Source organism: Notechis scutatus, chromosome 13, assembly GCF_049901735.1.
Source record: "Notechis scutatus isolate UNSWTSFEM ecotype Mainland chromosome 13, rNotScu1.2, whole genome shotgun sequence".
Lineage (NCBI taxonomy): Eukaryota > Metazoa > Chordata > Lepidosauria > Squamata > Elapidae > Notechis > Notechis scutatus.
The window spans coordinates 1,449,593-1,472,961 of NC_142021.1; the positions used below are offsets into that span (position 1 = coordinate 1,449,593).

Genomic DNA, 23,369 nt, shown 5'->3' on the forward strand with positions numbered 1-23,369 from the left:
TCAAGCAGGGTAAGTGTCAAGCTTTCATATTTGTCTTCTTCACTTTGAGGAGAAGACAATCAGATGCCTCTCCTTCAAAAGCAAGTGATGGGTTTCAGAACTTAGAAACAGAGCCTAGAATAAAAAAAAATTCCAGATCTCTGCAACAGCTCCTCTCTTCCTAAAGTTCTCCAGATGCCATCATCGTCATGTCTGAATGCCATCCCAGTGTATTAAGCCCTTCCCTTCATTTTCTGTTCATCAAAGTGTTTGTTGTGGCCCTACATTTTTATTTGTGCTTCTCACAGATGCTTCGGTTTGTTTTTCTGTTTCTTTTGAGTAACGTTTACATTTTTACATCCATCCCCCTGGTCCACCTGGCTAGGCTGCTAGTCTAGTCAAAGAACTGCAAGTGAGGGAGAAAAAGCTGCTTGATCTTGAGCATCACTTGGGCACAGTCAACCAACTTAAAGATTCTTTGGAAAAAGAGCTGGAGGACCTGGTGAGTAACCGCCCGGGGCCAATGGGCCCGATCCACTCCAGAGCTTTGCTTCAGGGCTTTTGAGAGGGCAGTTGGCAGCTTCTCAGCTATCCCACTTCAGAGGCATTTAGTTCTTTTAAGGTAAGATGGTCCCCCAAAAATAAAAGAGCTACTTTTGCAGTGGTGTGATCAGAGCATCCTGGGACCATGCATTGTCGCGTTGCGTGAGCAGTTGCTGGGAGTCTAGGAAAGCATGCAGCCATCCAAACTTTGAACAGGAGAATTTGCAATGTGCAGTGTCAGACAAACAGAATTCAAGAGGGACTGGACTTAGATTGCTGATGAGAATGTTAGGATTCCAGGCTAACTGCTCTCTTGACTCCACCTCCACCGGGGTTCAATGACGGTCGTAAGTTGAGGATTACCTGCACAGACAGTGTTTTCCCGCCTCCAATCCCCTTCAGAAAACACACCTTGGAGATTTGCAGTTGTCAAATAATGTTCCTAGGCTTGCTTTAATCCTTAAAGACTAGCCAAATGTTGCAAAGCATCGAAATAGCATTTTTTGATCCTGGCTTAAAAGTTGCTTCGGGCTGTTTGCATCTCAAAAGTATGTAGCGTTGCGACTCACTGTTCAGTGTGGTTATGTTGCTCTGCTCAGCCAAATGTACTTCTCACTCTCATTTTCTAGAAAGAAAAATTCACGAAGGGTGCCGACGAGGCCAAAATTGTACAAAAATCTATGCAAGGTACGTTTCCCACAAATGGCAGGTAGAAGAAAGGATGAAATAATCTTCTTCTAATAATAAACAGCTTCTCTCTTTAAGAAACTGGGCCGAACTCTGACCAGCTTTGCATTTTCTTCTTTTTTTTAGAAACTCTTGAAAAACTAAACCAAAAAGAAAAGCAGTTTACACAGCTGTCAAGTGAAGTCGATCAGCTGAGATCCCATTTAACAGGCAAGAAAAAGCCGCAGAATTTTTTTTCACTACAGGTCGAATTCAACATTAACGCATATTTGCTCACGTTTGCAGCCGTTCCTATGATTGCAAAACCATTCCAACTTCAAATCCAAGTTTCATACTTTTCCCCCAGTTTCGAACAAAACGTCCAAAGCTAGTTTCCAAGTAAAAGTAATGCGTGACTTATGACCACGATTGAATCCAAAATTTCTGCTGCTAAGCAAGACAGCCGTTAAGTGAGTTTTGCTCCATTTTACAAACAACGGCCAGAGCAGAACGTAAAATTACCAAACTGGTAGTAATGCCGGTTGAATCGCACCCCTGTTTCCACCCCTGTTATCCAACCATTGATAAAACAAGTCCCAAATTCGAAAACATTCTGTGTCTTCTTTTTCTTTTATCTTCAGCGTTAGTCTATCCATTTCTGCACACTTTAATTTTTTTTTTTAATTACACCTTCTTCTGCAGGTGTTTCCTCCTTTTTCCAGTGTTGTGCGAATACAATTCTTGCTGCTGTCAAAATGTGCCATTTTAAATATACATTCCCTTTATCCTATTTTTCTGGTACTACGCCTAACCAAAATAGCTCTGGCTTATAATCTATATGTTGCCTTAACGTTTTTTCTAACCCCGCTCAATTCTTGTGGGAAAGAAAAGATGTCTTTGTGAAACCACTTTTCTCATCTCCTTGCTTTTTAGCCATGGAGAAGTCGCTGAAAGAACGAGAAATCCGAGAGCAGCAGCTCGTGGAGGCCAAAGCCAAGCTGGAAAACGAGGTGGCGGAAATCATGAAATCTTCGGGCGACAGCTCTTCCCAGCTGACCAAAATGAACGACGCCCTACGACTCAAAGAGAAGTAAACCCACTCCCCTCTAAAGGAACTTCTCCAGGCCCCTTGCCCCTAGGATAAATAACTTGGGGGAGGTCTTCCATATTTTTTAAAACTATATTTTTTGTTTCAGAAAAAAATAATTGTCAATTCTGCTTCTTTTATGGTCTCCAGCTCTTGAATAATACTTTAAGCATCGGTTTCTCAACCTTGGCTGCTCTAAGATGTGTGGACTTCAACTCCCAGAATTCCCCAGCCAGCAATTCTGGAAGTGGAAGTCCATACATGTTGGAATTCTGGGAGTTGAAGTCCACACATCTTCCCTCCTATTGGCTGGGCAATGATGGGAATTGAAGTCCACACATCTTCCCCCATATTGGCTGGGGAATGGTGGGAATTGAAGTCCACACATCTTCCCACATATTGGCTGGAGATGGGAATTGAAGTCCACACATCTTAGAATGATGGGAATTGAAGTCCACAAATTTTAGAATGATGGGAATTGAAGTCCACAAATTTTAGAATGATGGGAGTTGAAGTCCAGACATGGGGAAATTGACCTCAGCACATCTTCTCCATGTTGGTCTGGACGAAAGAGTTGAGCCAAAATCTCACCCATAAAACGCACATCTTGGAAGAGGTCCACCATCATCTAAGCTCCCTCGTTCTCCAACCCACCCTCTGGGATGGTCACCCTGACCCCCGTTGTGCTGTGTCAATTTTAGGCAAGTGGAAGAGCTGCAAGGCCAACTCACCAAGGCCAGCACAGGAACGTCTCAGCTGCAGGAAAACTTGGAGCAGGCGGCCCGTCAGGCTGAAAAGAAGCAGGAAGAGATGCTTGCACAACATCAGGAGGAGCAGCAGAAAATGAGGAACAAATTAGGCAGCCTGGTAAGAACGGGGGAAGGGGGGGGACAGCAGGCTGGTGGGTTCTTGGGGTGGAGTGGGGGCAGGTTTCCCCAAAGAGTCCAAATTCAGGCAATCGAGAAATCCTTATAAGTTTAACACCGTCTTGCTTACAGAGGCGAAGCTGGGTGGAAGTGGTTCTCCACTTACATCCACAGTAGAGAGGTTGTAAGCCATGATGGTTGTAAAGCAAGTCATGCGTGCGCAAAAAAGTATCACCGAACTGGTAGTTATACGGTTGGATCCCACCCCTGGTCTAAGTGCTATTGTTAGGTGGAGAGGGAGGGAGGGAGGGAGGGAGGGAGGGAGGGAGGGAGGGAGGAAGGAAGGAAGGAAGGAAGGAAGGAAGGAAGGAAGGAAGGAAGGAAGGAAGGAAGGAAGGAAGGAAGGAAGGAGAAAATAGGATGAATGGGAGGGAGGGAGGGAGGGGGAGGGAGGGAGGAAGGAAGGAAGGAAGGAAGGAAGGAAGGAAGGAAGGAAGGAAGGAAGGAAGGAAGGGTCATGGTGTCACAGTGGTGGAATGCAGCATTGCAGGCTTATTCTGCCCACTGTCAGAAGTTCAATCCTGACCAGCTCAGAGTTGACTCAGCCTTCCATCCTTCCGAGGTTGGTAAAATGAGGACCCAGATTGTTGCGGGGGCAAGAGCGAACCGCTTAGAGAGGGCTGGAAAGCACTGTGAAGTGGTATATAAGTCTAAGAGCTAAGAAGGAAGGAAGGAAGGAAGGAAGGAAGGAAGGAAGGAAGGAAGGAAGGAAGGAAGGAAGGGCCATGGTGGCGCAGTGGTTGGAATGCAGCATTGCAGGCAAACTCACTGCTCACTGTCAGCAGTTCAATCCTGCCTGGCTGAAGGTTGACTGAGCCTTCTGCCCTTCCGAGGTCGGTCAAATGAGGACCCAGATTGTTGGTGGCAGCAAGCTGACTCTGCAAACCGCTTAGAGCGGGCTGGAAAGCACCGTGAAGCGGCATATAAGTCTTAAGCACTACTGCTCTTCCTCTGCCGGTGGTTTTTTTGCAGGAGAAGAAAATAGCAGCTCACCAAGAGGAGCATAAACTCGTGCAAGCCACCAGTGAGAAAATGCGATCGGAAATGGCTGCCCGGCATGAAGAAGCCCTCCAGGAACTCCGGAAGGAGCTTCAGAAGAAGGAGCAGCTACTCGCGAAGACCCAGAAGGCCAACAGCGAGTTAGAGAAACAGTCCAAGGAACTGAGGAAGGAAGCCGAACATGCCAAGGTACACACCTCCGTCTTGGACGTGCGCAGGGCGGGTTTGTCCTGTTGGGGAAGGCCCAAGTTGAGAGGTCCTTGATGCTCTCCGAGCTTGGTGGTTTTCATGCAGACGTTTCTTCACCATTGCACTGAGGGAGTTACCTAGTTGGGTCATGAAACGTCTGAAAGAACCACCCGCCAAGCTCGGAGAGCACCAAAGACCCCCAGGTCTTCCTTTTCTACCCCTTCTTCTCCACTCTGCAGACTTCTTTCCCTTCTAGCACTCATGACGTTACCTAGTTGGGTCATGAAACGTCTGCAAGAAAAACACCAAGCTCAGAGAGAGAGAGAGAGAGAGAGAGAGAGAGAGAGGGAGCGGGAAGGGGCATTGGAGATCTTCTAGTCCAACCCCCTGCACAAGCAGGAAGCCCTGTAACATTCAGACATATGGGTTGTCTGATCTCTTTTCAAAAGCCTCCAGCGACGGAGCAGTGAATTCAGTGTGGTCGTCCTCAGAACCACAAGCAGATCTGCTTGTCTGCTAGGCCGAGGTTTTCCAGTCTTGGCCCCTTTAAGATCTGTGGACTTCAATGCCCAGAATTCCCCAGCCAGCTTAGGTCTTCAAGGGGCCAAGGTTGAGAAGCTCCACTCTAGGCCTCCAAATCCTTCCTGATTTTGCTATTCTTGTTTGCTAACATTTTATAGGCTTTCTTGGGATGCTTAAAAAACTCCTTATTCTTCCCCTGTGCCAGGAACGAGGTTAGCTTTAACGGTGTTCCTCACTGCTTAACTTCCTCCTTAAGTCAGTTCTCATTGTCTTTTTATTTTGCCTCTCCTTGAAAATTATTCCTGCCATTCATCTCCCATTATTATCGTCGCTGTGCTTTAAGCTTTGTGTTTGGCCATTCCTATACCTGGGTACGAGTTGTATATATTGACACACGGATTAGGGATAAGGTTATAATCATTGATATTCATTGGCAAAGTGAGGCAAAAGCTACCAAAAAAAAGTATAAATCCTCACGCTCCAAAGGATGAACTTTATCTACCCTGGCTAAGAGAAAATGTCACCTTGGAGAAGCCTTTTGCTCTGAACTCCTCAAGTATGAACTCACAATTGTTACATTGGGTGTGAGATCTCACAGCTTGCTTGGTGGCAGTTCATGAGTTGGCGAGGGGATGACGGGATAATTCAGGCATTGAATCCCACTTCTTAATACTTAATAATTTGATCGTTGCCTGCATAAAAAGGTGAGAGATACTGGGTACCTTGGTCTACATACCAAACAAATGACCCATTGGGATCCCCACATCAAAGCAATTGACCTTATGATGTGCGGCCAGAATCGGAAAATAACATTTAACACAGCACAGTTCTAAAGCAAAATGGTTCGGTTGAGATTGGCATAGGTGGGACTGATTGGGGTAGGTTGCAGGGGTGACACCGAAATATAGTTTTATTATATTTTATCAATATTGCATTTTATTCCAGTTACATTTTGGAATGTATTTTATTCCAATTTCATTTTAAATTGTATTTTATCCAATTCCATTTTAAATTGCTTTGATCAAATCTTAGTAATAAATTTCTTTCTGGAATTCTGCACTTCAATACGGCCCAAGGACTAGTCAATAAATCAATAAATAAAATACATTAATACATGATGTAAGAGTCCCAAAGGTGCTTTTTTTTTTTTTCAAGAGGCAACTGGACTTTCTGTTTTTTCTTGGAAGACATTTCGCTTCTCATCCAAGAAGCTTCTTCAACTCCAAAGAAGAACTGAACTGAGAACTGAAGAAGCTTCTTGGATGAGAAGTGAAACGTCTTCAAAGAAAAAAACAGGAAGTCCAGTTGCCTCTTGAAAAAAAAACAACTTTGAGACAACTGTGACCTGGATGATTGAGAATCTCCATAGACACCTGATGTAATGCCTTACTATTTCACGCAAGCGTTCCTTGCAACACGTCTAAAATGACTTGGATGGTCTTTAAGCAGGGCTCTCTGGGTGTGTCAATATATAAACTCGCTTAGCCTTATTTTGGAACAGGCGTGCTATTTATTAATCCACGCTCGTCTGCTTGACCTCATTTTTCTTGTGTTTTGTCTCCCTTTCTCCCTGTGCTTTGTTCATTTAGTCCTTAACCTCTATGTTAGCAACAGCCAGAAAAGAGATTGAACTTATGTCAGACGAGATGAGGGCCTTGATAGCCGAGAAGGAAGGCTTGGCGCAGGAAGGGAATGCTTTAAAGTTAGAGAAAGGTTCCTTGCTATCCAAGCTGGTAGACTTGGAGTCCAAGATTGGGCTGTTAAAACAAGATCAGGAGAAACTGTGGACCGTGAACGAGGAGCTTAATCTGGAGAACAAAAGGACAGTCAAGGAGAAACAAGATGCGGAGAACAAAACCCAGCAAGAGAAGGAGAAGAACGATGAGCTGATCTCCGAAAAGGGACGGTTGCTCCTGGAGATCGAGGCCGCCCAAGAAGACCTTCTCAAGATCACGAAAGAGAACGACGCTCTGCGCACGTCGAAGGCGGCTCTCCTCGGTCAGGTGGAGGAGCTCCGAGCCCGCGGCGAGAGCTTGGCCCAGGAATGCCAGAAGCATGTCAGCCAACGGGAAGAGCTGGAGGATTGTCAGAGGAAGCTCTCCGAGGAAAACGCCGCTCTTCTGAAGGACAAGGACGACGTCATCCAGAAGCTGAAGAGCTCTTACGAAGACATGGCCAGGGACCAGAAGGAGCTGCTCCAGGAAGTCACCACCTTGGCTGCCGAGAGGGACTCGCTCTTGGGCAAACATCTGGACCTGGAAAACAAACACGTCGCCTTGAAGAGGGAACGGGATATTCTCCTGCAGAGCAGCCAGGACCTGCAGTCCGACAAGGAGACGCTCTTGATCAATCAGGAGGAGAGACGCAAGAGCTTGGAGCAGGCTCTAGAGGAGAAGCAGGAGCTCCAGCTGAAAAGCGAAGGCCTGCAGTCCAAACTGGAATTATCCGATAAAGAGCTTAAAAGGGTCACCAAAGACAAGAACCAACTGGAGGCCTCCCACGCTAGCCTTTCCAAACTTCTGGAGGAGATTAAAGCCAGCAGGGCATCGACGGACACGGAGCTGATTCAGCTCCTGCAAGAGAAGGAGACCTTGGTCTGCTCCGAGGGCAGGCTTGCAGCCGAAAGGGAAGAACTTTGGAACGAAAACAAGAACCTGTCGGAAAAGCTGGCCCAGACCTCCGAAGAAGCGGCCCTCGTGGAGAAAACCTTGAACGATAAGCTGAGCCAGTTGAGCGCGGAGAAGGAGGTGGCCTCCCAGAAGTCTCTGAAGTTCAAGAAGCAGAACGAGAGCCTGCTCAAGGAGAAGGCCTCTTTGGAAGCCAAGTGCGCCGAGCTCCTGGCGGAGAAGCAGTCGGCCACCAAAGCCGTGTGCGAGTTGAAGAAGAAGCACGAGTTGGACATCTCTGCCAAAAGAATGTTGGTCCAAGACAAGGCCAAACTGCAGGGCAGTGCCGAAACCCTGAAGCGAGAGCTGGATCAGAAGATAGCAGAGAACCAGGATCTCGTCCGATATAAAGCTGAGCTTTCCAAAATCTTAAAAGAGACCCAGAGTGCCAAAACCGTGTTGGAAAATGAATACTCTGCCTTGCTTCACGCCAAGCAGCTCCTAGCCGCTTCCTTTAAAAGCAGTTCTTCAGAGAAGGAGGTCCTGACTAAGGAGAAGGCCCAGTTGCAAGAAGAATGCCAGAAGTTGGGCAAGGAGCTCAAAACCATCTACAATAACCTGACGATCGAGCGGGAAGGCCGTACGTTGGAGAAGGAGTCCTTTCTGGTGGAGAACACCCAACTCCATAACGCCATAAGTCACTTGGAGACGGAGCAGGAACAGCTGAGACTCAAGAACAAGGAGTTATTGGTAGAACGGGACCAGCTGAAGCGGGAGAAGTCGAAGAGCGAGTCCAGGTTGGAAGAAATCATGAAGGAGAAAGAGGTCCTCGGCGCCGAGACGGACCAGCTGGCCTCCAACATTGAGAAGCTGAAGAAGGAGTTTGCGTCTCTGACCAAGTCGAAAGCGGAGCTGCAGGAACTTCACAGCAGCGTCTCCAAGATCCTGGAAGACCTCCGTTCCAGCCACCAAGCCAGCGAACTGGAACGAGCGAAGCTGCTTCAAGAGAACGAGACGTTGCTTCTGGAGCAGAAACATCTCCTCACCATCAAGGAGGAGATCCTGAAGGAGAAGGAGGCGTTCTCCAAGGACTACTACAAGCTGCACGAGGAGATCACCCTTCTAGCCCAGGCCAACAGTGAGATGTCCGGCAACCTTCTGGTGGCTCAGAACAAATGCCAGGCGCTTCAGAAGGAGAGGGACGAGCTCGTGGTCAAACTGGAAGACATTGAAGGTCTCCAGGCTCAGGCGGTAATGCAAAGATTTGAGGTATCGAAACAGCTAAATCAGCCCAGTTACGCTCACTAACACACCCACCACTAATGGTTCCCGTGTCTGCACTTAATTTTGCACGTTTGAGCACCCTTGGAACACCCTTCGTAATTCTCTTACAGGTAGCCCATTAAGTTGATTGGTGGGGGTGAGGGACAATCCCCGCTCTTCAACAGCTGGAATGGTGCCACGGAGGAGTTTTTTAGGGCCTCACCACGGCTGAATATTGCACTCAGTTCTTCCATTGTGAATAAAAAGGCGTGTAGGCCTGATGAATGGGATGCAATCCCCACTTGAATTGGACGCGGTCTTGTTTTAAATTGGTGTCTCAAGGGTGACGCCTCCCTCTCACCCTTGTCCCAGAATGAGATCAAAATGACAAGCGACTGATTTTTAAGCAGAATCACTTGCAAAACGGACGTTGCAAAGCCGGTTACCTTTTTATTCACAATCGTGTTTGTGTTTCACCACCAACAGAGGACAAATCTATTCACAATCGTGTTTGTGTTTCACCACCAACAGAGGACAAATCGGAAGTCTCAATCGTTCCTATCTCCCGTTTCATTCAAACCTAAAGGTTTATTCCAACCGCTGTTCTGTCTTTAACTAGCCCGATCTTAAAGCTTAGAAGGCATTATTGAAATGTTTCAATGATCTCTTTCTTGTGCCCCAAATTTAGAGGCGTGGTTGTTACTGTTGGTGGTGAAGCTCTGTCCTGAATGGTTATGGGTAATTTAAAAAATAATAATAATTCATGAACATAATTGAATTGGGAGCCACGATTTCACTTGGATAATACTAGCATGGGATTGTGATTTAATTTCTGCATGGAACAGTAGATTTAATTGTCCTTCTGGCACGAGAATGCTGGAAGAAGAAGGACTGGTTTGACACTCCAGCAGCGGCTGGATTTTGGCCTTGACTTGCTGCTTACTCTAGAGAAATACTATTGACTAGAGCAGCGTTTCCCAACCTTGGCAACGTTAAGAAGCGTGGACTTCAACTCCCAGAATTCTCCAGCCAGCTATGAACTCTGGGAGTTGAAGTCCACGCTTCTTAAAAGTTCCCAGAGTTGAAAAACGCTGTGATAGGTAGGCAGTCAGAGGCGGGCAACCTGGACACCTGCAGAGAGCTCGGATTATACCTCCCATCATCCTGAGCCACCATCACAGTGGCTCAACTTTACGGAAGAGAGAGCTCCACAGGACACCAGGTTGTCCCCCAATGGTAAACCTGCCGCCATCTTCAACATCTTTTGCTCAGGAACTTGACCTGGGTTGTTTGTTCTTTTTAAAAAAGAATTTTAAAAGATTTGTTTGAAATCTTTCAGACTGCAAAAACAGCAGAAGATGCTTTGCAGATAGTGGAGCAAGTGACCAAAGAGAAAGACGCCCTTCATAAAGAGAAGACGGAAGTCTTGGCCTCCTTAAAAGACGCCAAGCAGCTCAACCAAAAGCTGAAAAAAGAGGTAAATAAAAATGAAATCTCTGCCAAACCTTCCTTCCTCCGGTTAGGTCCACAGCAGAGGTGGTATTCAACCGGTTCGCACCGGTTCCAGAGTAGCGGTGATGAGGTGTGGGTCGCGGAACCGGTGGCAACTTCTGGCTGGCCACGCCACCGAACCGCTTCCCTGGTGGCTTCCTATGTGGCATGCTGGGCCCTCGTGGCTTGCCTAGCCTGACTCCCACACGTGCCTGCGCCCCAACTGCGCACCCCTGATCTGCCTGCCCTGCTCACATCTGGATTTTGATCCTGTGACCTTGGGGGGTGAGACTTACACACAATGTTAAGTGTGAAAAACAGTCCTAAGTCCCTTTTTTCCAGTGCCGTTGTGACTTTGAGCTCTCTTTAATCAACTGAGACCCGGTGAGGACCTGCTGATCCAAAGCCAAGGCTCCATGGGCAGAGATCTAGTGCCCAACCCTTAACAGGGAGATCCCCACAGATGTTTAATCAAGTGATCTCCTCTTTTACTCTCCGTTTTCCATTGAGAAATTGAGGGTTGCAGTGGAAGAAGAGTTGTGTGTATTGACGGAATCCACTCCGTGTCTTCCAGGCAGATGGCTAAATCCACCCACCGGTTCTAATTCTTCCAGAGTAGCCAGAGATTATCTATTATGAAATAAAATATATTTTCCCCCACACCCCCAATGTTTATGGACAGAGAAGAAGACTTAGAGGCTGATGAGGAGACAAAGGAGACAAAATGAAAACGTGGGGATGCCAAACCTTGCAGGTGATCCGAACTGTGGCAGAACCAGCAGACACACACACACACACACACACACACACACACATCTCCTGGTCCCAAAGAGACAATATTTTCAGAATTAGCTCCTTCCCCGCTAAATAAGCTGTCCTACGCCCTCAGGCAGTGCTCACGCCAGACACAGCTGCTTCAAGAGAAATGAAAAAAAAGGGTCAAGATCAGAGTGGGTCACCGTTTCTTCCCTCCTGGGAATTGAATTTTTATTTTCTTTTTTTATTTTCCCTCCCCTCTCAAGCTGGACACTCTTAAAGAAAGCCACGTGAAGAACCGAGAGGAGCTCAGCAAATCTCAGGAACGTCTGAACAACGAGAGCCAAAACGTGGAAGAACTCAGAAAAGAATTGTGAGTTTTGTTCTACTTGCGGGTGGGGAAGGGAAGAGGTTGATTGGAGGGAGGGGAAGGAGAGGAAACGCAGAGAAAAAAGCCAGCATGCCTAAACAAAAATAGCCAGGATTTGCAGCTGTTTCTGGGTGAAAGACCAAGAGACCAAAACCGGGTTGCGTTTTTAAACAGGCGAAGCTGCACGGAGATGGATATTTTGGTCCCAGTTGGCTAAAGACGGCACATTTCCCCCCGAGTATTCCCTTGTGCATTTTCTCCAGCGTTAACAAAATGTCCAGGAAATGCCATACATACTTCTATTATTATTATTGTTATTGTTATTATCATTGATGGTAGATGTTGTGCAAGAAGTCCTCCGGAACAGGACTTTCCATATTACATAGAATAAACCAACTTCATTGTGCGTTCGTTTTACAGGTGCAATCATAGGAGAAAGGGGTTGTTTGATGCTTATTCTGAGATTGTTATTATGGGTTGTTTTATCTCTTGATTCGTGGGACTGGGAAACCCATGCTTTTCGGAGTGTGTCATGAGATTGTACTTGGAACTTAAGTCTTTTACAGTGCAGTACAACCAGTCCTAATTGAAACCAGAACTTATTTTCTTAGCCGAGACAGTTAGTTATAAGAGTTGCACCCGATTTGACAATTTTTTTGCCGTGGTGGTGGAGTGAATCAGTCCGGCCGTTAAGTGAGCCACACGCTCCTTCCTTGGATTTTCCTTGTTGGGAGCCAGCTAGGAAGGTTGCAAATAACCCTGGTTGTTGTAAATGCACACCAGTTTCCAAAATTCCCCCGAATTTTGATGGCATGGCCAATGTCTTAAGTGTGAGAATTGGACAGAAGGCCACTTTTTCAGGGGCTGTTTTAACTTTGAACTGTCACTAAATGATTGCTTGTAAATCGAGGAGTAGAATTGCAGCCTTTTTCTTAATGAACTGTGACTCCGAGACTCCTTTTATGTTTTACACCAAAGAAAATACGATTTTAGTGTTTTCAGGGAGGTGTGAGCAGCCTGTGCAAAAAAAAAAAAAAAACCCTCACTCCCACTATTATTATTTTTCTACAAACATAACGCCCTGCTGCTTGAAAAATCCCCTCAAATCTCTTCTAAAAATAGATAGCTTGACGATGCAGGCAGGCAGCTCACGCAACAGCAGCCTGGAAAGCAGATGGTAATCCCCGTTGCCTCCTTTGATTAGGTTTTAGCCCAGCCTTTTCAAATCAAACTGTTCCCGCACGCTCGCTCCAGCCAATCTGGATAGCGAGGAATCTAATTTTGCAGCGGATTAATTCACTTGCAAGGAATGTAGGACGCTGAGAGGTGCCCGGCAGGACCCCGGGAGATGCTGGGCTCTAAAAATACCCAGGCGTTTCCAGGCGGGAGATGCTCAGGGACCCACGTCCCCATTCACACAATTTGGGGACAAGTCAGGGCTTCGAGAGGCGTGAATAGTTTGTCTCCCGCAAGAGGAAGGCGCCCTCTCCAAAGCGCAAGGGCCGCCGGGCTCATCCGGAGCTCCGTGGCTGCATCCGTGAGCCTGTGCCAATGGGACGGTAGTGAATGGAGCTTTTATTGAGCCAGCCCAGCCTGCCTGCTTGGCAGAATTGATGGCTGCCAGCCAAGACTCCGGGCATCGCCGGATTGCCTTCGAATCCAGCGTCGCAGGGAGCTTCCTCGCCATCCGATAACGGAGGCTTGGCAAGAGCCTTTAGGATTGACTAGGACGGCTGTTGGGTGGTCGGTTTCCAAAGGGGACCAAAACGAGCATGCCCTCCCTTGGGTGACGGAGGAGACGGAGGCTGGGCGCTTGGGCTGCTTCTTTATTGGCGGTCTCGACAAACCGTGACAAACCATGATGCCGTTTGCAAGTCGGTCTGTTCTCCCCCCGCCCCCCCCCCCGTCTCGCTCCCTTCCTTTCCATCCTCCTTGTTCCTATGGTAACCCTGCTGCCTTTTCCCACCTCTCCCAGGGAAGTGCTCAGACTGGCAGAAGAGGAGAAATCCCAGCAGCTCGCCGTCTTCCAAGAAGAGAACCTCAAACTTGCGAAAGAGTTGGGAAAAGGGGATCTCGCCAGTCACCAGAAGGTAGGTAGATGCTTCGGCCTCGGATTTGGGGGTGGGTGGGGGAGAAGGAGGGTGGGGGGGTGCAGAGGGGTCCCTGAGATGCTGGACACGTGGATGTGGAAGAGAGGAGGAGAAGGAGGAGCAGGGCTGCCAAAGGGACATCAGAGAAGGCGCCAATCCCAGGGGAGAAGCCGCGTTGTTAGGAGTCGTAAGAGAAGGCAACGAGGAATCTCGCGCTAGTCTTAGGGAGGCATGAAGTTTTTAGGGAGGTGGCTGCTTTCACCAGCGAGGGGAAGTTAATTTTGGCTGGGCAAAGCGAGTCCTTTGCAAGGATACCACCTTGACCCAAAACTGGGGTGGAGTGGGGAGGGATGGCTGCACCTCCTAAATCCCTGAGGACGTTAGCATCCAGAACTCCCAGGTTTTCAGTGGAATGTTTGTTTTCTGGAGCAAACCAGGCTCATTTTCAAGGGTACATCCAGAGTCACCCTAAATTTGCACTGGGAGGAAATGGATTTTTAGGAAGATTATGTTGGAAAAGAAAGTATGTGCAGGGAAATCCCTTCAACTGTGCTTGCTCTCGCTTTAGGGGCACTTAAGGAGAGTTTATTAACCTCTTCCCCTTGAAGATGTATGGACTTCAACTCCCAGAATTCCCCAGCCAGCAGTTTAACTGGAACTTAATGTGTGTGGTCCTGATTCTTTATGCTTGACAAGGGGGTTATTTTAGATTCTGGCATATTCTTGGTCGAATAGGATAGAGGTTTCAGATCTTTTAATTATTCATTATCCTTTATTTTGGTCTTTTAACATGAGAGCAGTAGATGTCTTATAGGGGCTTAAGGTTTGAAAATGCTCCCTTGCAAGAAGAGGATGGGAGAAATAAGATTTAAAAAGGATCTTCTAATGCTAGTTTTTAATAATAAGAAGGTGTATGAGGATTAAGGCAGTATTCTGTTCCCTTTGTGGGGGGGTGTTTGTGTGTTATGTTGTTATTGCTGTGGTTGGGTTTATTAATCAGGGCTGCCAGGTATTATTTCTTGCTTTTAACTCTATTTTTGGATCTGTTAACCTGCTGGAGTCTTTGAAGTGGGTGGCATTGTAAATACGAAATTAATAATGAATGAAATTATAAGAAGGCAGAGCTGGTTACATAACTAGATTGCTAAAAGCCTTAGAAGTGGCTAAATAAAATACTTCCCCCGCCACCCCAAAGATGTGGAATAGATTCAAGACCCCAAGAAATTAAAAAAAAAGGAGGGGTATATGGTCTGAAAGAGAGACCTTCATAGACAAAGTAAAAACCCTCTTTTTTTTTTCTTCCTTTCTCTTCTGGTTTTCCAGCTGGAAGAAGAGAGATCGGTCCTCAATAACCAGCTGTTGGAGATGAAAAAGAGGTGAGTTGATTTGCACAATCTCTCTCGGGCGTGTAGGCACTTAGAAAGGAAAAAGGAGAGAGAGAGAGAGAACATTAATCTCAAATAGAATTCTTTGATCCCCGCTCCTCTTCTGCGCTTAAAATAATCTTAGCGTTGCACCTTGACTGTTCAAAACATCCTTGGCAGGTAGAACATTACATTAAAAATACATCAAAGCATTATTGTCCCTAAAATCTGGGTGGTGGAAGCATTGATTTCTGGAAACTTTTACGCAATTTAGCTCATCCTCAGAACTTGGTTGATCTCTTCACTTCTCTGCCTTTCAATGCCCGCTTAATTCAGAGCCATTTTTAGCCTCCCTGGGGGGAGTTTCCACGGAGTTGTCTCAAAACCCCAAAGCCCTCTCTTCCTCCGGCTTTTAAATTCTTCAGGGAGAGGTTCCCCCAAAATAATAAAAAAAATAATAATAATAATAATAATAATTGCTAAACTTAGAAGCCTGAAAAGGAAGCTGTCTTTGACGACCCCCAAAGGACATTTTTAATTCAGGAAAGACTCTGATCCCCAATTATGCAGGCTTCCTTATTGCTGGTAGAACCAGGCGGCTGTGAGTTCTAGCTCTTTCTTAGACATGGTGCCAACTGGGTGGCCTTGGGCCCCTCCCTCTCCCTTAAGTCAACTTAGGGAGTGGTCAACTCAACTCAACATCAGTTGAAACATATGTGTGAGATACCATATGCACAGTGGTGGTATTGTTCTGGTTCTGGCGAACCAGTGGTCAAAAATGGTACCATTTGGCCAAACCGGTAGTAAAAAAAAAACCTAGCTATTTCTTTTCTTTTTTTTCCCCTTTCCCGACAATCAGCTGTTCTGACAATCAGCTGTTCTGGGTTCGTACTGCTTTGCCCAGGACACTTCCCTGAGGCCCAGGAGGCAAAAAAATGGAGGGGGAGGGTTGCAAAAGAAAAGGCCACGCCCTCCCAGTCACATGGCCATGCCCACCTGGCCACACCCACAGAACCGGTAGTAAAAACATTTGCATCCCACCCCTGCCTATGCAGATAGTCCTCAACTTACAAGAGTTCATTTAGTGACTGTTTTGAAGTTACAAAGAAAAAGCCACTTTTTAAAAAAAAAAAAAATCACTCAGGACCATTTTCCACCCACACGACGGTTGCAGCCTCTGCCCATGGCCATCCCCTGATCAAAATCCAGGCCCTTGGACACTGACTCGCATTTATGACGGTTGCAGTGTTCTGGGGGGGGGTGTCACGTGATCCCCTTCTGACCAGCAAAGTCGAGAGGGTGGAGTAGCCAGATTCCGTGAACGTAAGCGTTGCTAACTTGTTAACGGCAGGGATTCCCTTAAACGACTATGGCAAGGAAGTTCCTTTTGAATGGGGCCAAAGTTCACTTAACAACCGTCCCGCTGAGCAGCGGAAAGGTGGTGCTCCATTTTGGCCGTAACTTGAGGTCTTACCTGTATTGCGTTTTTTTTTTAAAAAAAAAATCTTTATTCGGCCACGGGTTTTTATCCAGGAGGGAAAAGCTGATTGAAGCTGTTGAGCCTCAAATGTCCACCTCTGAGGATCTCCTCGGGGGGGTTCTTGGTCCTGCTCGTGCCCGGGGTTGGACTAAATGATCTCCAGGGTTCCCTCCCCACTTTTTGTTATTCTATGATTCTAAGCACGTGAGCTGGCCCTGGCAGGCAACAAGCAACTTTGCAGCAGGGGGGTGTCATGCTGCCCCCTCTTCCCCTGCTCTCCCCTACCCATAAGGCACCTCTCCTCCCCCCTCCCTTTCTCTCGGCCCCTGGAGTTGAAGCTTTGGAAGGTGGAGGTAAGAAACTGGGGGATTCAGTGTTATTTCGACTCCTTGTGGGTTTGCTGACTGTCAGACTTGGCTCTGCGCTGTTTTTTGAATCTCTTTCTTCCCTTCCTACCTTTCTGCTTCCTTGCTATATCTGTGTGTCTTTAATGGTAAGACTAAAGAAAGTCTATCCACGTTACAATAAATAACTTTTTATTTTATTTTATTTTTTTCCTCCAATGAAATGGTTGTACATATTATTTTTTTGGCTGCCTTTTGTTACCTCCGTGTCTTGCTTTTGTTTTTTTGTTTTTGTTCGTTAGTTTCCTGTTTTTGAATTTATTTTATTTTTTTTGAGTTTTGGTTTTGTAAAATACTCGGCAGTGTTAAATCTTTATATATATATCTCTCTATATATATTTTAATAACAACAAGCGGAATCGACTTGGGGGCAAATTTAGTTCTTCCTTTACTTGTATCTCGCATTTCTCTGCCATGTTTCTAACATGTGGTTCTTGTTATCTTGCATTTTTAAAGCTTGCCCAGTATTACTTTAAGGTACTTGCTTCGTTATTGCAATTTCTTTTTAGTTCCTTTTTTGTGGCAAGGGAAAAATCTGGGTGGTGTTTCTTAGCAGGAGGTGTTTGGAATTAATGTTTTACGATCGTGCCCACTGATTAATCTTCAGAAATGAAGCAACACACCAAATCCTTTTGGTGAAGTGAAATTTACTCCTTGTAGGAGACTTACTCAAGAGATGATCCTGGTGGGCTGAGCCATGAGTGGCCTTTAGTGAACACAAATCTTGACTTCACTCTCTAAAATTAATAGAGGTCCTTCTTTCCCAAAGTGGTTCAAAACTATTTTTAAGTGGCTCTTCTCATCTGTGAAATTAGGCCTCTTGAGTTTGAGAACACGGGGGTCCTCGACTTAATGACTGTTCTTTTAGTGACCGGCACTGGAAAAAATGACTTACAACTGCACACACAACCATGGGGGCCCTTGTTGCTGTCTGAACTGGGCGCTTACCTTGCAGGCCTTTCATGACTCAAGTTACCTATGTCATCAATGCAACAAAAATGATTGTAAAATAGGACGTGACCACCACCCCTTAATAACTGCTTTGCTTACCGACGGAACTCCCAGTCCCAACAGCGGTCATAAGTTCGGGACTAGCTGTAACTGGTCTTTTTTGTGTGTAAGAAGGTGGTGGGATCACCACCATCCTGTCTCCCCTGGTCCTCCACAGACCATTCTCATCCTGGACATTCATATTTCGAACTGTTACCATCAGGGAGGCGTTATAGGTGTCTTAAAATGAGGACTAATAGACTGAGAAACAGTTTCTTTTCCAAGGCAATAATGGTCTTGAATCGAACAATGCATATGTGATTTAGCCCTGTGTATATAGTGGCATTTTAAACTAACTTACTATATGTTTTAGATAGGTTTTAGACTAGGTTTTTAATTATTATTATTTTAATGTTTAAATACTCTGTAGTGTGATTGTGATGTGGTGTTTGGGACACTGAGCTGGAGTAGCTTTCAAATTTCATTGTATTTGTAGAATGCAATGACAATAAAGGTATTCTATTCTCTTTACTAGACTAGCCAAGCCCAGTTCCTGCAACCGTTCTTCATATGTTTTAGCCTCCAGTCCTCTCATCCTCCTGGTTGCTCTTCTCTGCACTTTTCCTAGAGCCTCAACATCTTTTTATAGTGTGGGGACCAAAACTGGATGCAGGACTCTAGGTGTGGCCTTACTAAGGCTTTATAGCAGTGGTATTAGTACCTCCCTTGATCTGGATTGTATCCCTCTGTTGATGCAACTTAGAATTGCATTGGCTTTTTTGGCTGCTGTTGCTGCACACAACTGGCTCCTATTTAGCTGGTTGTCCACTAAGTTCACATTGCGGTCCTCAGACAAGTAGACCCAGCCTGGTGGCCGAGCTTCCTTGGGAAGCCCAGTTGGTTCATCATTGACCCCCACCCCCCAAATCCTCTTTGCAGCCAGGCTGACTCCTTCACCGCTTATTTCCCCCCCCCCCCGGGGAGAAAACCACAGGGGTAGGAGGCTGGCTCTGCTGGGAACAGTAACCTTCTATCTTGGCGTTACAAACGGCATCTCAGCCATCTGTGAGGCGGTGTGACTCTGTGTCAAGCACCCCAGATTTTCCCTTTTGCCGCTTCTGTGACCCAGAATGAACATCTGCCTGGCTTCTGAAAGGCCTTCTGTGATGTGCCTGCCATCATTGCTTGTTGGCTAGTTGTCTCAGGGGGTAGCAGCCGTCCCACCTCCCCTGCTGGTTATTGGGATTCTTTTCAACTAGAACATCTCTAAGAGTCTGTCGGTTTTTTGCCTTGAATTGTTCTGACCCAGGCTTCCCGAGACCGTAGTTAAGCACGCCCTTAGTCCAAACAACTCCTGTTTTATTTCAACGCTGGGAATTATTTTCATTCCCAGCTGGTCATGAGTCCAAAACAGTTGCTCGAGATAAGCACCCACCTTTCTCTCCTTTGAATCCAACAACTAAAGTGCCAAATGAACTGTAAAAAGCCAACCAAAGTAGAAAGTCCACACAGAGCTTCAAGGTTTAATCCGAACAGAATGAACGACTTTGCTTCCTGCAAAGGTTTCTTCACCTTTGTCTGACTTTTATCCCTTATGGGAGGGGCATGCAGCTCCCAGCCTTACTCACCCCCCCTCTCTCTCCTCCCCTCCCCCTTTCTCTTCTCTCTCCCCTCCCTTCTCTCTCTCTCTCTCTCTCTCTCTCTCTCTCTCTCTCTCTCTCCCCCCTCTTCATTTATACCCTTTATTAGATTTTGATTTGCTTACCGAACAGCTGTTCCTTTCTGCTCAGGATTGATTCCCTCTCTGAGGGATCGTAAAGCCATTCCGGTGATACCTTCTGAGAAGGTCTGGTGGAAAGGTTTGATCGGACAGTGTTTCTCAACTTCAACTCCTTGAAGATGAGTGGATTTCAACTCCCAGAATTCCCAACGCCGGCTGGGGGATCCTGGGGCTTGAAGTCCCACCCCTCTTCAAGACGCTGAGATGGAGAAACACCGAAGTAGGAATTCCCACCACGCTTTCCTACAGTTCCTTGGTGAAAAAAATCTCAATTCAATCCGCCTGTCGGTTCTTCAAGCTTTGCCTAATGAAGTTGACCCCGCCTTAAAATTATGACGACATTAACAGTGGTCCCAGGGACCACAGGAGCCTCTTAAATGCTGAATCAAAACACCGGCTTCAGTGGTAGAAAAATATAAAGATGGGAGCCCCCCCCCAAAAGACTCTGGTTTTTGTATTTATTGGCTGAGAAGAATGAGGTTTCCTCAAGAGTTCTGGGGCTTCCTTTCAGCTTGGTAACCAAGTTCCTGTGGCATCCTTGGTGCTCTTTAAGCTTGATGGTGTTTTTTTTTTTTTTTTTTGCAGACGTTTCATGACCCAACTAGGTAACATCATCAGGAACATGGAGGTAATTAGATAGACATAATAGGTGACAACATCAGCACTGACAGGTCATGAAATGTCTGCAAGAAAACCACCCAGCTCAGCACCAAGGACCTCACCATCCTCTTCCTCCCCCTCCCCTTCTCCTTCCTCCAATTCGCAAACCCTTCTCCCCTACAGCACTGATGATATTACCTAGCCAGGTCATGAGATGTCTGCAAGAAAACAGCCGACCTTGGAGAGCCCCAGGAACTCCACAGTTCAATCATGAACCTCATTTTCTTCTGTCGGGGTTAACTTTTCTTTTAAAAAATCAATTGTAATTTTAAACCTCAGCTGAGGCTCCAGAATGGCCCCCCAAACTGGAAGCTTTAAATAAACAGGATTTAGGGAGGACCAGCCGATAATTCCAGCACAATCCCTGCTTTGCACGACAACTGTTTTGTGTGTGTGTGTACGTGTTTGAGCTTTGCATGCGTTTTTGTGGCCTGTTCAGTACCGTTCTGAGAAATAACCGATGTAAGGCTCACCATCTGCAACCCTCTTTCCCTCCCTTTTCAATTCTTTATCTCCCAGTCCTATTAACATCTTTCTTTTTAAAAAGAAATTAAAAAAAAAACCAGAAATGGATACGGTGATATGCAGATTCTGGCATGAATCTCCCTAGGTAAAACCTTTTCACTTTGTTTCCCTGTTGCAAAGTTTCCCCCATCACTAACGCCAGCTGTAAAAACTTCGCTCAGTTAAAGGACAATTTAAATTCCAGGAAAGCCCCGGTGCTGCTAATCCCTTTTTTTTTTTTTTTTTGGCGGGGGTGGGTGGGACACGTGATTTTTAAACAAGGTTAATGCAACAACTCTTCTGAAATTGTTCGACCCTCTCTTGTAGAGAAGCCAAGTTAATAAAAGAAAACGATGAAGAGAGAGCTTCCTTGCAGAAATCCATCAGTGTTACTAGTGCCTTGATTACAGAGAGAGACGAAGAGCTGGAAAAACTCAGAAATGAGGTACAAACATGTAGAAGTGTGTGAACTGTAGCATCCCCTCATATCTGGGTGGCCCACAAAACACGACTCCTTCCTTCCTCCCTCCCTCCCTCCTTCATTTCTCCTTCCCTCCCTCCTTCTTCTCTCTCTCCCTCTCTTCCTTCTCCCTCCTTCCTCCCACCATCCCTTCATTCTCCTTCCTTCTTTGCTCCCTCCCTTCTTCCTTCTTCTCTCCCTCCCTTCTCCTTCCTCCCTTCTCCCTCCTTCCTTCCTCGTTTCCTCCCTCTCTCCCTCCCTCCCTTCATTCTCCTTCCTTCCCTCCTTCCTTCCTCGCTTCCTTCTAACTCCCGTCCTTCCTCCCTCCCTTCCTCTTTCCCTCCCTTCCTTCCTTCCTCTCTCCCTCCTTCCTTCCTCTCTCCCTCCCTCCCTTCATTCTCTTTCCTTCCCTCCTTCCTCCCTCGCTTCCTCCCTTCCTCTTTCCCTCCCTCCTTCCTTCCTTCTCTCTCCCTCTCTCCTTCCTTAGGGTTCACTTAGCAATAGAAATTTCAGGTTCCGTTGTGGTTGTAAGTGAGGGACTATCTGCATATTCTTTTATTTCTTTCCTTCCATGATGTTATTCAGTTCACATTTCCCTTTTCTTTTTGGACTTTCGCAGGTCTCGGTGCTCCGTGGAGAGAATGCCACGGCGAGGAATTTGCACTCGGTCGTTCAGTCCCTGGAATCCGATAAGGTTAAACTTGAGATCAAAGTAAAGAGTCTGGAGCAGAAGCTCAAAGAGAGCCAGAAAAGCTCCTCAGGTAAAGCCAGCTCTGGAATGTAGGTCACCTGGCCGCTTTGGGTCTCCTCAGGCAGCCCAGTTTAATGGGGATTTTCCCCAAGTGGACACAGCCAACGTCCCCAGGTGTGACCTTCCAATCCCAGAATGCAAGCATTTTGGAAAAGTGCAACCAATCGGTGCTTTTCAACCTTGACCACCTGAAGAGGGGTGGACTTCAACTCCCGGAATTCAAGGTTCTGTGTCCAGCCCTCTTAAAGTGCTGAAGGTTGAGAAACATTGGCTTAAAGCAGGGGGTCTCCAACCTTGGCAACTTTAAGACTTGTGGACTTCAACTCCCAGAATTCCTCAGCCAGCATAGCTCCAGCAACCATAGAGTCTGTTCTCTAGAGAGGCCAGACCCTGGGGAACTCTGGGAGTGGAAATCCACAAGTCTTAAAAGTTACCAAGGTTGGAGAGCCCTGGCTTAAAGCATTGGTTCAACCAACCCCACCGAACTCCAGCAACCATAGAGTCTGTTCTCTAGAGAGGCCAGACCCTGGGGAACTCTGGGAGTTGAAGTCCACAGTTCTTAAAGTTGCCAAGTTTGGGAACCCCTGCCTTACTCCCAAGTGTCTGATTTGATCCAAACGTGGAGAAAAGTACAGCCAGATGTGGCCTCCTGAGACCAAGTCAACTGATCGCTCCCGAAGAGTCCAGAATCCCACCTGTCCCTGATGAAGGTCAGAGTAATAAATCAGGATAGTGTTCATGTCTTTCTAACCTGTTTTTTTTTTTTCTTTCTTTCTTCCCTCTTGTCCAAGACGTTTCACCGAGTGGCGATTTCCAAAAGGAAGACGTCCCAGAGAGCCAGGTATGGCTTCCGTCCTCTTGGCTGTATCATTCCATCTGTCAGCCTTCCAGAAAAACTCGACTCCCAACAGATAACTCTGAACCAGACATCTTCTCAATCTCAAAAGTTCCCTTTTATTAGACTAGTAAACTGGCACATCTGGGAAATCCCGAATCTGAAAGTGCCGGGTTTCCCTCCAATAAGTGAAATATTACAAATCCACCCCCTGCACTCCTCATTCCGTCACAGGCCCCAATCACCATCCGTCCCAACTTCTCCTCAGCCAGGTGCAGCGACAACGTGACCTTGACTCTAAAGAAGAATGCTGTTATGTCTAACCACATACACTCCATGCAGTTTCCCCCCTCCCCCATCTTCCCAGGCCCGAGAATGTGGCAGCGTGGAAGCTTCTGGTGCTAATATGGCTTCCAAAGCTGACATCATCATTTTTTTAAAAAGACTGTATTCCCCCCTTCCCCAAATGCTCGAGGTTGAATTTTATCATGTTCTTAACATACTAATATTTGGTTTCTTTGTGTGTTTTTTTTTTTCCCCTCTTCCTTACTTCCTTCTTCCCCTTTTCGCCTCTTGCTTTGATCTGCGGCTGGGGATAATCTTCTGCCATCAGCAAATGGTTGGTTTCAGCTTTTTCTCTTTAAAAAAATAATA

At 46.4% G+C, this 23,369-nt stretch overlaps 1 protein-coding gene across 11 annotated transcripts in view; it reads left to right on the plus strand.

Annotated features, from left to right (window-relative positions):
• Window positions 1-23,369, plus strand: part of CLIP1 (CAP-Gly domain containing linker protein 1) — a 51,270-nt gene that overhangs the window by 24,119 nt on the left and 3,782 nt on the right. For 5 of the 11 annotated variants that reach the window (XM_087942917.1, XM_087942920.1, XM_087942919.1 and 2 more), the window contains 15 exons: window positions 365-481; window positions 1,152-1,209; window positions 1,336-1,419; window positions 2,122-2,278; window positions 2,977-3,142; window positions 4,174-4,389; window positions 6,501-8,786; window positions 10,120-10,257; window positions 11,294-11,400; window positions 13,373-13,487; window positions 14,811-14,863; window positions 17,192-17,212; window positions 20,997-21,114; window positions 21,749-21,890; window positions 22,672-22,721. In XM_087942917.1, coding sequence (XP_087799043.1) covers window positions 365-481; window positions 1,152-1,209; window positions 1,336-1,419; window positions 2,122-2,278; window positions 2,977-3,142; window positions 4,174-4,389; window positions 6,501-8,786; window positions 10,120-10,257; window positions 11,294-11,400; window positions 13,373-13,487; window positions 14,811-14,863; window positions 17,192-17,212; window positions 20,997-21,114; window positions 21,749-21,890; window positions 22,672-22,721 — 3,828 coding nt within the window. The remainder of the gene's footprint in view (window positions 1-364; window positions 482-1,151; window positions 1,210-1,335; window positions 1,420-2,121; window positions 2,279-2,976; window positions 3,143-4,173; window positions 4,390-6,500; window positions 8,787-10,119; window positions 10,258-11,293; window positions 11,401-13,372; window positions 13,488-14,810; window positions 14,864-17,191; window positions 17,213-20,996; window positions 21,115-21,748; window positions 21,891-22,671; window positions 22,722-23,369) is intronic. The other 6 variants (XM_087942918.1, XM_087942922.1, XM_087942928.1 and 3 more) reach the window with 2 other exon arrangements.